This window comes from Pipistrellus kuhlii, unplaced genomic scaffold (assembly GCF_014108245.1).
Source record: "Pipistrellus kuhlii isolate mPipKuh1 unplaced genomic scaffold, mPipKuh1.p scaffold_m20_p_77, whole genome shotgun sequence".
Lineage (NCBI taxonomy): Eukaryota > Metazoa > Chordata > Mammalia > Chiroptera > Vespertilionidae > Pipistrellus > Pipistrellus kuhlii.
This window is the reverse complement of record NW_023425581.1, coordinates 1071552-1084225: the sequence shown is the minus strand read 5'-3', so window position 1 is coordinate 1084225 and position 12674 is coordinate 1071552. Positions and strand designations below refer to the sequence as shown.

The 12674-nt window shown below is 45.2% G+C and overlaps 1 protein-coding gene across 5 annotated transcripts in view; it reads right to left on the bottom strand.

The window, feature by feature from the left end:
* The window catches only part of CBL (Cbl proto-oncogene), a 92296-nt gene that overhangs the window by 30735 nt on the left and 48887 nt on the right, over positions 1–12674 (bottom strand). For all 5 annotated transcript variants that reach the window (XM_045576219.1, XM_036423109.2, XM_045576220.1 and 2 more), the window contains exons 5-9: positions 11338–11459; positions 10878–11015; positions 3651–3738; positions 3152–3283; positions 2763–2966 (exon numbers count right to left, since the gene is read on the bottom strand). In XM_045576219.1, coding sequence (XP_045432175.1) covers positions 2763–2966; positions 3152–3283; positions 3651–3738; positions 10878–11015; positions 11338–11459 — 684 coding nt within the window. The remainder of the gene's footprint in view (positions 1–2762; positions 2967–3151; positions 3284–3650; positions 3739–10877; positions 11016–11337; positions 11460–12674) is intronic.

Genomic DNA, 12674 nt, shown 5'->3' with positions numbered 1-12674 from the left:
ATTTGTTTCTATGTATTAAATATACTAGCTATGACTCCCAGTCTTTGTGGGGTGGTCTTTTTGCAGTAAATATCCTGTGGAACCCTGTGGTGCAGTCTCCTTGAACTCCTGAGCTGGATGCTCTAGGAGTGACCCTTTTGTGGGTATTTGGGCTCTACTGTTGCAATAGGGTTTTGACTGCTATTGTCCAGTGTGTGGGTGGGATCTCCTCTCAAGCTGGCTCTGAGGCTTGTCATGTAAGTTGTTGTACAGGACTAAACAAAACAGGACACAAAAAAACCCATACAAACGAACCTGAAAAAAACAGTAAAAACAACCTCAAAAGAAAATTAAGAAAAAAAGCCCACAAGAACAAGTGAAAAAGAAATAAAGCAATACTAATCTATAATCTATACTAATACAAGGGTAATATGCTAATTAGACTGGAGAATTTATGGACGTCCTTCTGGACAAAGCCATGGTGGCAGGTCCAAGGCAGAGGTGGTTAGGGGCTGTCAGGACAGGAGTAGAGGGCAGGTGGGGGCAAGCAGGCCAGCAGTGGAGGACAGTTGGGGGCGATCAGGCCGGCAGGGGAGGGGGTTGGAGCAAGCAGGCCAGCAGGCAGAGTGGTTAGGGGTGATCAAGCAGGTAGGCAGGTGAGTGGTTAGTAGACAGTGGTCCTGGATTGCAATCAGACATCCCCCCAGGGGTCCCAGGTTGGAGAGGGTACAGGCTGAGCTGAGGACAAACCGCCCCCCCACACACAAATTTCATGCACTGGGCCACTAGTAATAATAATAAATATGCTAATTAGACCAGACAGCCGAACAACCTTCGGGATGACCTTCCAGATGAAGCTGGAGGAAGCCACTGCAGCTGGGAGGGCTGAGCCCTTTGCACAAATTTTGTGCATCAGGCCTCTAATAATCAATAAAACTAAAATAATACTAGAAGAGAAATTGGAATGAAAAAAGAATCTGAAAGGAAAGAAAGGAGAGAAAACAATTAAAATAAAGAACAGATAAAGGAAAATGATAAAAAGGAAAAGAAAGATATGGAAAGGTAAAAAAAGAGAAATAGCAGAGTAAGAGAAGGAAAGGCAAATAAAAGATATGAAAGAAACAAGAGAGAAATGAGAAAAAAATAACAATACCAAAGCAATAGAAGAAAAAACAACAACAATATTACCAATAAGTGATGTTCTTCTCAGCAGACATTAGGGCCTGGCAGGCTTTCCCTTTGGTTCTGCCTTGTGCTGTCTGTGGCTAACCTCTCTGCATGCTCATTTGGGGCCTCCTGGGCGGTACTTTGGTGCTAGCCAATGTCAGAAGCGGTACAAGTTTGGCTCAACGCCCTGTTCAACGCTTCCAGCAATCCACAGCTTGTGGCTGCCTCCCCTGGGCTTGACTGCCCACTGCAGGTGTCAAGATGAGCTCCGAAGCTGTTTGTTTGTTTGTTGGCAGCACAGGCCCCTGAACAGGTTAGCAAATGTTCAGAATTCAGGGAAGATTGTGAATGTGTTTCTGCACTATTTCCCATCTTCTGCAGGACAGCGTCCCTCTCAGGCAGGCCAGTGCGGTGTGCCAAAGCCAGGGTTCTGTCAGCTCTCCTATGCGAGGGAAGCGCCAGGCAGGTTCCTGTGACTGTGGGAGGAATGTTCCCTCCTCAAACCCAGCCCTGGAGCTCCTGAGACTGCCGCCCCGAGCTGCTTCCTCCTGAGCGGCCTCAGATGCAAGGTGGAGCACGCTGGGCTCTTCAGGGAGGGAGCGCGTTCCAAGGGGGTTTGCCTTTCCGCGGGCCTTTCCAGAAAAACAGATGTTGTGATATTGCAGTGGGGGATGGCTCAACACAGGTGTCCCAATAGCGCCCTTGTCACAACTCCTCCCAGCTCCTACCCGACTCTTCAGACAACTTGGCCGCACCACATTTCTCCACAGAAACCTAGGTGAGCGTCTTAGAGCGAAAATCCTGTGCCCCAGCCCTCGTGGCTTTGTCTTCAGACGGCTCAGCTCCCTGGCCGATAGAAGTGCTGCCAGTGCTGCGCGGGCAGCTGTTCCAGCTGTGGCTCCCGCCTGGGCAGCCTGCCTGACCCGGCCTTTCTCCTCTCTAGGACCTTCCTCTCCCTGGGCAGCGCTCCTGAGCTGGGCAAGGCTGTCCTGCCCAGCAGTCTCAAGGTGGTTTCTGCCCTTCTGTGTAAAGCCTCCTCCACCAGTCTGCGGCTGTTATTTTAGGGTGAATTTCGTTTTAATTCCAGTTAGATTCTACATGGTACCAAGTACCACCCTCCAATCACTTTTGTTGCCATTTATTTTGTTATTTAACAGTACCTCTGTCTCCCCATCAAACCTAATGCTATAATGATAAGACTCCATTGGAGAAAAGACAAGAGCAATATATTCTAGTCACAGTAGCAAAATAGGGTCCAATTCTTTTATTCCCCTTCATTTTTTCCACCAAGATACCCGAGCAAAGCCCAAATTTAAGATATAGACAGTAAGAACATGGGCCTTGAAGCCAAAATGCCTGGCCACAGATTCTGGTTCAACTTACTATCTGCGTGACCTTTGGCAAATTCCTTAATCTCTGTGCCTCCGTTTCTTCATCATCATATGAGGATAATAACAGTCCTTACTTATTGGGTTATATGAGTAAAAATAAGCACAGTGCTTAGCATGGCATCTCTGACATCAGATGCTCAGTAAGTATTAGCTATCATTGCTCCTCGTGGTTTGGATGCCATTATATGTTGCCAGTGGAGTTTGGCTCTTAAATTGCAGACTTACCTTGGCACCAGCTAATTCCTTCATCATAAAGAGAGAATCATCAGCTCGTTCATCATCATCATCGTCATAATTTGGGGAAGAAGCTCCCTCTGCTCCTTGCCTCGATAGGCTGCCACTTCCTCTCGGATCAAACGGGTCTACCACAATGGGCTCTGTCCCTTTAATTTCACATCGGCAGAAAGGACAGCCCTGGCCTTCCGACTCCTGCAGAGAAGCAGGAGATGGTGACAGGCACATCTGAAAGCACTTCAAATAGTCACCTACCAGGAAATAATTTGGAAAAAGAAAGAAAAAGTTCCTCTACCCCACACACCAAGCCATCCTCTACATACGACCCCGATCTTCCGAAGGCTTACACAACTGTGAAAACGTATGATTTGGATCCATACCTGCCAGGATGTCAGACAAGAAGTGCACATGAGGTGTCCACAGGGCTCGATCTTCACATCCTTATCATTCTCAGCACATATTTTACACAGTTGGAATGTGGAGCCCATCTCACAGTATAATTCATATTGTTCCTTTGATTAAAATAAAAAACAAGTTACTCAGCCTATTCCAGTTATTTGTTGAATGCAACTATAAATGCTAAAAACAAAAATATTAAAGACCATTACTATCTATACAAATTTTGCTTGTACAAAAATTTCACCATCACAAGAAGAATTTCACATCAGTGGTCACTGTTCCCCCATAGCACAGAATTACCTGGTCTTGGTCCTACTTGAAGCTGCACGGTTCAAAGAGAAACCACATGAACATAACTTCACTAATGTTGTCAGCGGTTTAAAGTTTAAGTGTTCAGTCACTTAATACACTTCTCCTGGCAGCTCATTACGTCCACACAAACTGACTCCCGTGAAACAGTTACATGTCAGCAAAGCTCACCTGTGTCACTTTGATGTGGTCTTGGGGCGTCGGCTCACACAGGCCCGTCAGGTCGGGATTCTGATTCCGCCCATCAGGAAACAAGTAGCTGTGAGCGGAGAAAGCAGCTGTGTTCACTCAAGGCCATGGTCAGCCCTCGCTAACACAGCACATGGCATTTAGGAATCCCCTCATTGTCAAAGGGCCGCTTTGCAAAAAGTGCCAGGATAAACCTCACTAACGCCTCCAGAAACACTTCCGAGGCAACGTTCTCCAAGAACTGCTATCCCTCCTCCGGGGCGTGTTGCCGCAGGTCCAACTTTTTTTTTTTTTAATATATATTTTATTGATTTTTAACAGAGAGAAAGGGAGAGAGATAGAGAGCTAGAAACGTCGAAGAGAGAGAAACATCGACCAGCTGCCTCTTGCACACCCCCTACTGGGGATGTGCCTGCAACCAATGTACATGCCCTTGACCAGAATCAAACCTGGGACCTTTCAGTCCGCAGACCGACGCTCTACCACTGAGCCAAACTGGTTTTGACAGGTCCCACCTTTTAATCAAGGAGTTGACAAGCTTTTTCTGTAAAGCCTGACAGTAAATACTTTAGGCTTTGCAAGCGATAAAGTCACATGATCTTTGTGTGTGTGTTCTTTTTAACAACGCTTTATTTTTTTATTATGGTGTCACAAAATTGTCCTCATCCCCCCATTCCATCCCAAACCCCTCCCCACGTATGCCCACCCCCTGTTGTCCATGGCCACTGGTTAGGCTTAATGCATGCACACAAGTCCTCTGGTTGATCTCTCCCCTTTTCCCCCACCCTCCCCTACCTTCCCTCTGAGGTCTGACACTCTGGTCGCTGCTTCTCTGTCTCTGGGTCTTTTTTGTTCATCAGTCTATGTTGTTCATTATTTCCCCTAGATGTGTGAGATCATGTGATACAAGGAATTCCCTTATAAGGACCGAAACTGAGACAAGCCATAATGGCTATGCTGAGAGGCAAATGAATTAGTCTGAAGTTAATTCCTTTCTGGGCCAACAGGACTCCCTGCCACCACCTGGGGACCCCCGCCTGCACCCTCACTAGCTGCCTGGGGCCAGGCCTCAGCACCTGACACTATGGGTCAGGGACTGCTGGGAGGAGGCCGGCGGAGGGCCCCTGGCACATGGCCCCTCGCGGAGCCTCCACATTTCCCCAGGGCACCCAGACATGGCAGCTGTGGGAGTCCCAAGCTGCCGGCTCCGTGGTTAGAGCGACCACTTCAGGGCCCTGGGCCCAGCCCTGATGCAGAAGGAGGACAGAGCTAGTGCTTATTTCTTCCTCCGCCCCAACCCACCCTCCTGCTGCCTGCGCCCGCCCCCATGGGGAGCCAGCAGAGCCGCTCCTCAGAGCCACGTTGCCTTTGGACAGCGGTGGGTCAGCCTCCAGCATAGCGGCCTTTTCAGTCATTTATGAGCAGAAAAAACATTGAAATAAAACTTCATTAATGTTAACCCTCAAAAAAAAACAACGAAAGAAAATAACTCTTTAACAACACTTTAAAACGTATCTTAGACACAGAACAGTGGGCCTATGTGACAGTGTGCCAACCCTGTTTTAATCGATGGATGGCCACAAAGTATAAATTCTTAATTTAAACTGCATTTGCTTTAAAAAAATCTTCATTGTTGAGAATATCACAGATGTCCCCCTCTTGGCCTTCCCCCCTCCCCCTGGACCCCATACCACCCTGACCTTCACCACCTATTATCTGTGACCATGGACAATGCATGTATGCTTGTAAGTTTGTTTGTTTAATCTCTACCCACCTCCCCTTACCCCTTCTCTCTAAGATTCATCAGTCTGTTCCATGTTTCCATGCTTCTATTTTATGCATGTTTATTTTGTTCATTAGATTCCTTGTTCGTTTGATTTTTAGATTCAATTGTTGATATGTATTTATTAGAGGTCTGGTGCATGACATTCATGCACTCGTAGGGGGTGGTGTCCAGTCTGCCCCCTTTAGCAGTCCGGGAGCCCTCAGGGAATGTCCGACTGATGGCTTAAGTCCACGCCTGTAGGTGCCAGAAATCAGCGGGTACTCCTTTAGGTGACTAACTGCTTTTCTCTTGCTGCTTTTAAATTCTCTTTTGGGCCTCATTGGGTTCATCTTGTTTGGGACTGTCTGAGCTTCCTGAACTTGTATGTTTATTTCTTTTACTAGGTAGGGGAAGTCTGTTGATTAATTTTTCAAATAGGTTTTCAATTTCTTTATTTTATTTTATTTTTTCCTTATTTTTTAAAATTAAATTATCTGTGTATCTTACCATTAACCCCCACACACACACATATCCTCCCTTTTCAGAGTTTTGTGTACATTGGTTGTACTTATATGCATGTATACAAGTCCTTCGGTTGATCTCTTATCTCCCCCAGATCTCCCTACCCTCCCCGCTGTAATTTGACAGTCTGCTTGTTGCTTTACTGTCTCTATTTTTGGTTCATCAGTTTATAATGTTCTTTATTATCCATAAAAGAGTGAGGTCATGTGGTATTTCTCTTTCATTGACTGGCTTATTTCACTCAGCATGATGTTCTCCAATTCCATCCAGGTTGCTACAAATGATGAGAATTCCTTCTTTTTTATGGCAGCATAGTATTCCATTGTGTAGATGTACCATAGTTTTTGGATCCAATCATCTGCTGACGGGCACCTAGGCTGTTTTCAAATCCTAGCTATTGTAGATTGTGCTGCTATGAACATAGGGGTGCATATATCTTTTCTGATTGGTGTTTCTATTCAATAGTTTCTTGGGATATATTCCTAGGAGTGGGATTACTGGGTCAAATGGGAGTTCCATTTTCAGTTTTTTGAGGAAACTCCACACTGTTCTCCACAGTGGTTGCACCAGTCTGCATTCCCACCAGCAGTGCACGAGGGTTCCTTTTTCTCCGCAACCTCGCCAACACTTGTTGATGTTGGCCATTCTGACCGGTGTGAGATGGTACCATATTGTTGTTTTGATTTGCATCTCTTGGATATTAGTGACTTTGAGCATGTTTTCATGTGCCTCTTGGCCTTCCTTCTGTCTTCTTTTGAAAATATTCTATTTAGTCCATTGCCCATTTTTTAATTGGATCATTCATCTTCCTTTTATTTAGTTGTATAAGCTGTCTATAGATGTTGGAGATTAAACCTTTATCAGTGATAACATTTGCAAATATGTTTTCCCATACAGTGGGCTTTCTTGTTTTTTTGTTTTGTTTTGTTTTTAAATATATTTACTGATTTTTTACAGAGAGAGGGATAGAGTTAGAAACATCAATGAGAGAGAATCATTGATCAGTTGCCTCTTGCACACTCCCCACTGGGGATGTGCCCACAACCAGGATACATGCCCTTGACCAGAATCGAACCCTTTCAGTCCCCAGGCCAACGCTCTATCCACTGAGCCAAACCAGTCTTGGCGCTTTCTTGTTGTTTTGTTGATGGTTTCTTTTGCTGTAAAAAAGCTTTTTATTTTGATGGAGTCCCATTGTTTATTTTCTCTTTAGCTTCCATTGCCCTAGGGGCAGTATCAGTGAAGAAGTTCTTTTGGCATCTGTCTGAGATTTTGCTGCCTGTGGATGCCTCTAGTATTTTTATGGTTTCCCGTCTTATGTTTAAGTCCTGTATCCATTTTGAGTTATTTTTGTGTTGGTGTAAGTTGGTGATCTAGTGGTTTTCAGTTTCTTGCTCCCTCTCTTCTCCTTCCCGAATGGCACTCCATGATGCGGATGTTGGATTCTTGTTTTTAATGCTATTCTGATGGCTGATTTTGCTTCTTCATATTCCAAATCATTGATTTGATTCTTGGCATCTTCTACTTTACTGTTGATTTCCTAATAACATATTCTTCATTTCAGTTAGTGTATCTTTAATTTCTGACTAATCTTCTTTTTATGTCTTTGATGTTCTCACTAAATTTTTTGAAGTTCTCAGTAAGATTTTGAGTATCCTTATAACCATTGTTTTGAACTCTGTATCTAGTAGTTTGTTTGCTTCCATTTCATTTAGTTCTCTTTCTGGAGATTTCTTCTGTTCTTTCATTTGTGACATTTGTCTTCACATTTTGGCTGCCTCTCTGTGTTTGTTTTTCTGAATTAGGTATGTTTCCTGGAATTGTTAGAGTGGCCTTGTGTAGTAGGTGTACTGTAGGTCCCCATGGCTCAGTCTCCCAGTCAGCTGAGCTGGCACTCTAGGTGCGCCCTGTGTGGGCTGTGTGCACAGTCTCATGTAGTTGAGCCTTGGATGTGAGGGCGATCTGGCTGCGACATCTGTCACCCTATTGATCGCCAGGGTTGATTCGGCTGATCTGGCTGGCTAGGCAGGTGTCCCCCTTCTCCTTCACCGATCCATGTGCATCCCTCCCGAAGCTGCGCGCTCGGTCGAAGAGGACGACTTTCCCCCAAGAGGAGAGGACCAGTCTTCAGTCAAGGGTATACGAGTAGCTGCGCTCCCCTGCTAGAACCTCCACACAAGCTCTCATGTATTGTAGTTGAGCCTTGATTGTTGTTGGCGTCACTGGGAGGAGTTGATCTCCAGGCCAGTTGGCTGTGAGGACCAGCTGTGACTAAGTGGAAGAGCTGCTGTGAAGGAGATTCCCCTGTGGAGCAGGACTTGCTTCAGTGGGGCTTTGCCCCTTGAGTGTGTTGCTGGTGCATGTGGAGTTGTGATCTGGTGTCTGAAGCTGTCCATTGGGTGCACTGGCTCTGGAGCCTCCCAGGAAGCGCAAAGTCTGCCACTGCCTGGGACCACCCTGCAGACGGCTGCTATTTGGAAGTATTAGGAGAGGGCAAGCTGTGAACAAGGCAGGCTGGGGCTACTGCCAGGCCTGCGGCCACGTATCAAGAGTAATGGGGCACACTGAGGCCAACTGCTGCTTGTTTGAGAGATTTTAGGAAAGGTCTAAAGCCTGAGCCAAGACAGGCCATCCATATGAAAAAGCCACTGTAAACAGCTTGAGTGAGGCTGCAAATTGGGTGGGTCTGGGTCTCAGGTAATCACCAGGACATGGCAAAAGTATGGGCCAAGTCAATGGAGACTCATATCTGGTGGCTGCCTGTCAGCAACGTGGCAGGGAGGTCTCAGAGGTTCAGTGGCCTCTGCCAGCCCTTTTGTCTGGTAGAAAGCTGCCTTCAAATTCTTGCCCTAATTCCAGACAACTTAGTTCCTTCCCATATGGCCCTGGATCCTTTCAAGCTGTTGCCCTATTGTTTATCAATGATTCTGTTATCATTGATGTCTCTCTCTCCCTCTCCCTTCCTCCCTGAAATCAATAAAAAATATATTTTAAAAAATAAATTTTAAAAAGGCTGCTGCCTTAGTGCTGGTGCTCAGGGGGAGTGAGTCAGGTAAATCCGTGTGGGCCCTTTAAAAGGAACCGTCTGGGTCTCCTACAGTCTCCACATCACTCAGTCACAGTCCCTATTGGTTTTCTTTTTCGTTTTTTACTTTTCCCCTGCTGGTTTTTATAGTCCAAGATTATAGGAACTTTGCTGAAACCAGTTTGGCTCACTGGATAGGCGTCAGTCTGCGGACGTAAGGGTCCCGGGTTAGATTCTGCTCAGGGGCATGTACATTGGTTCCGGTTGCGTCCCCAGTGGGGGGTTTGCAAGAGGCAGCTGGTCGATGTTTCTCTCTCATCGATTTTTCTGGCTCTCTATCCCTCTCCCTTCCTCTCTATAAAAATTCAATAAAAATATATTTTAAAAAAATTTGCTGAAACCGGTTTGGCTCAGTGGTAGAGCCTCGGTCTGCGGACTGAAGGGTCCCAGGTTTGATTCCGGTCAAGGGCATGTACCTGGGTTGCGGGCACATCCCCGGTGGGGGGTGTGCAAGAGGCAGCTGGTTGATGTTTCTCACTCATCAACGTTTCTAGCTCTCTATCTCTCTCCCTTCCTCTCTGTAAAAAATCAATAAAAAAAATATTAAAAAAAAAAATTATAGGAACTTCTCTCCCCAACTCAGGGACCTTGGGCTGATGGGATCCCTATCTCCTCACAAGAGACATTTGCAGCCAAGATATCCCTCCCAATAATAAATAAATAAATAAATAAATAAATAAATAAAAGCCAAAACCGGTTTGGCTCAGTGGATGGAGCATTGGCCTGTGGACTGAAAGGTCCCAGGTTCGATTCTGGTCAAGGGCATGTATTTGGTTGCGGGCACATCCCCAGTAGGGGGTGTGCAAGAGGCAGCTGATCGATGATTCTCTCTCATCGATGTTTCTAACTCTCTATCTCTCTCCCTTCCTCTCTGTAAAAAATCAATAAAATAAAAAAATAAAAAGCAGCCACACAGATGTCAAACAAGCCTGTTCTGTGCCTCCGCCCCTCTTACCAGTCTGCATGCAGCTTCTTTAATTCTCTAGCTTTTTATTCAGTCAGATTTCAGACAGTTCTGAATGATGACTGTTCTGTAGTTTGCTGTGATTTTGATGTGGTTATGGGAGGAGGCAAGTACCATGTTTACCTACACCGCCATTTAGGTTGACTCTCCAAACTGCATTTACTTTTGACCAAACACCTAAAATACCCTTGTTTACAGATTTTAACACTGAAAGACACCAACTTAAAAGAAATGTGACAAGAAACAAATTAAGCCACTTGAGATCATCTACCAGGAAGTTTCTAGAATCAAACTGCTCTGGCATTTGGTGAAGCTCCAAAGGTATTGTAGAAGATGATGCATAATTACCTTAAATAAAAGTAGTTTTCTGATACCTAGTCAACATTGGTACTTTCAGTACTTACCAAGTTATAATCTACGTAAACTCCCAAAGGAATAGCACTTCTGAAGTAAATAAGAACTTGACCGTAAACATCAGCAAACATTACAAAGGCCCAAAGCCTGGGAAAAGCTGCTGAGCCAGGGGACGTCAGGAGGACAGCGTTAGGAGCAAACACCTCGTCACTCCAGGTGGCTAATGCAATAGCTGATAACATTTAAATCTAACAGACTTGAAAATAAGTTAACATTCAGTAAAGGGAAAAGATAAAGTTTACTCATAGTAATAAGTGAAGCAGTAGAGAAAGGTAATTTCTTCCAATTCCTCTTAAATAAAAACAGAAGTCCTACAGAACCTGGAGGTCACAACAGTATGATTTGTTAAAACGTTTCCTGAATTTCCATCTGCACAAGGAGCCCATCAAAGTCATTAATGGTGAGGTCTGACAGGCTCTGTTCCCAGACCCTGGCAGATGGCAAACAGCAGGTACTCACAAGCCTTCCCGGAAGCCGTCAATCAGCGCTTGGAAGAGAGGTTTATTGTGAGGGATTGTCTGGAGAATGTTCCCATCAGCGGTGACATACCCAATAGCCCACTGACCCAGACGAGTACAGCTCAGCCGGAATATGTAACTGAAAATAGAGGTAAACAGAATCTTTAATACATGAGAAGTTCATATTAGGGTGAAGGAACAAAAATAAAAAACACCATCAATAATAGAATCTTCAATGACTCCAGACCAAAAAGCAAAGACACATAAGCCTAATTCTGAAGTGAATTGAAAGCATTTATCAAATTATCAGATCTGAATGAGTCAATTCCTCTGATAAATAGGCATCCATCGGCAGAAACATGGCCATTGGGGAACTAATCAAAGATCATGTTTTCTCTGTTTTAACAAAGATCATCAGAAAATAAAATTCAGGAGATAAGCCTTTTTCTCATAGTGCTGACCTGCCAGGCTTGTGAATGAACTTCTGGAGCCGAGCTTTCACTTCGTCATACGTCAGGAACGCCATGTAGCCAGGGTGCGTGACAGCGAGACTGTTCCAGTTCCTGAGCAGCGAGGACCAGGGCTGAGAAAACGTGACATCAATTGGACCATTTGGCTTGAGACAGGCAGCACTCCTCAAAGGGAGGGACCTCAATTCTCAATCACAAATCCCCATTTATTGTCACAAATTTATTTTTTTAAAATATATTTTATTGATTTTTCACAGAGAGGAAGAGAGTGGGATAGAGAGTTAGAAACATCGATGAGAGAGAATCATAGATCAGCTGCCGCTTGCACACCCCCTACTGGGGATGTGCCCACAACCAAGGTACATGCCCTTGCCTGGAATCGAACCCGGGACCTGTCAGTCTGCAGGCCGACGCTCTATCCACTGAGCCAAACCGGTCCTGGCAATTGTCACAAATTTTTTATTGGATTGTCACTTTGAGGAAAGACAATGTGTTTGGGAGATAGGAACTGTGAAGACCTAAAAAGAAACAAATATATCCATGCCGGGAGCCATAAGGAAAAAGTCCGGTCTCACTTCCTGGTCAGTTCCACTTCCTGGTTGAGCAAGAGGCCAAAAAGCCCACCAAAACTGTTATCCCTCCCACATTGGAATTGTCAACCAGCCAAGAACAGGTACCCACCGCCCAGCCAATCACCTTGTGACAACGCCCCCTTTCCTACACCTCCCCTCCCAGCCTGAGAGCTTATAAACCGTTGTTCTTGAATAAAATTTTGAGGCTTGATCAGAACCTTGTCTTGCCTCCGTTCTTTCACGTTCCTTGTTTGTTTCATTCTCTTAGGTGGTTCCTGCGTGCCCCCGTTGTTGCCCCGCGGGTCGGGACATATCCATATAGAAAAAACAACTTTACAAACTAAAATTTAAAAAAACTTTAAAGCAGTTCCAACAAACAGTTGTGAGGTTAGACCACAAGAACCCGAAGCACTGAACAAGGCAGAGACTGCGTGGCCACCAAGCAGCCCCACAGGCAGGTCATGCAGCTGTCACACACACAGAGCCTTCAGGAGAGAAGCGTGCGTTCTTTTTGAAGCATCATTACATCTCAATATTAAAGTCAAGAATTTCAATGCAGCCAAAACCGGTTTGGCTCAATGGATAGGCTTGGGGACTGAAGGGTCCCGGGTTCGATTCCGGTCAAGGGCATGTACCTTGGTTGCGGGCATATCCCCAGTAGGGGGTGTGCAAGAGGCAGCTGATTGATGACTCTCTCATCGATATTTCTAACTATCTCTCTCCCTTCCTCTCTGTACAAAATCAATAAAATATATT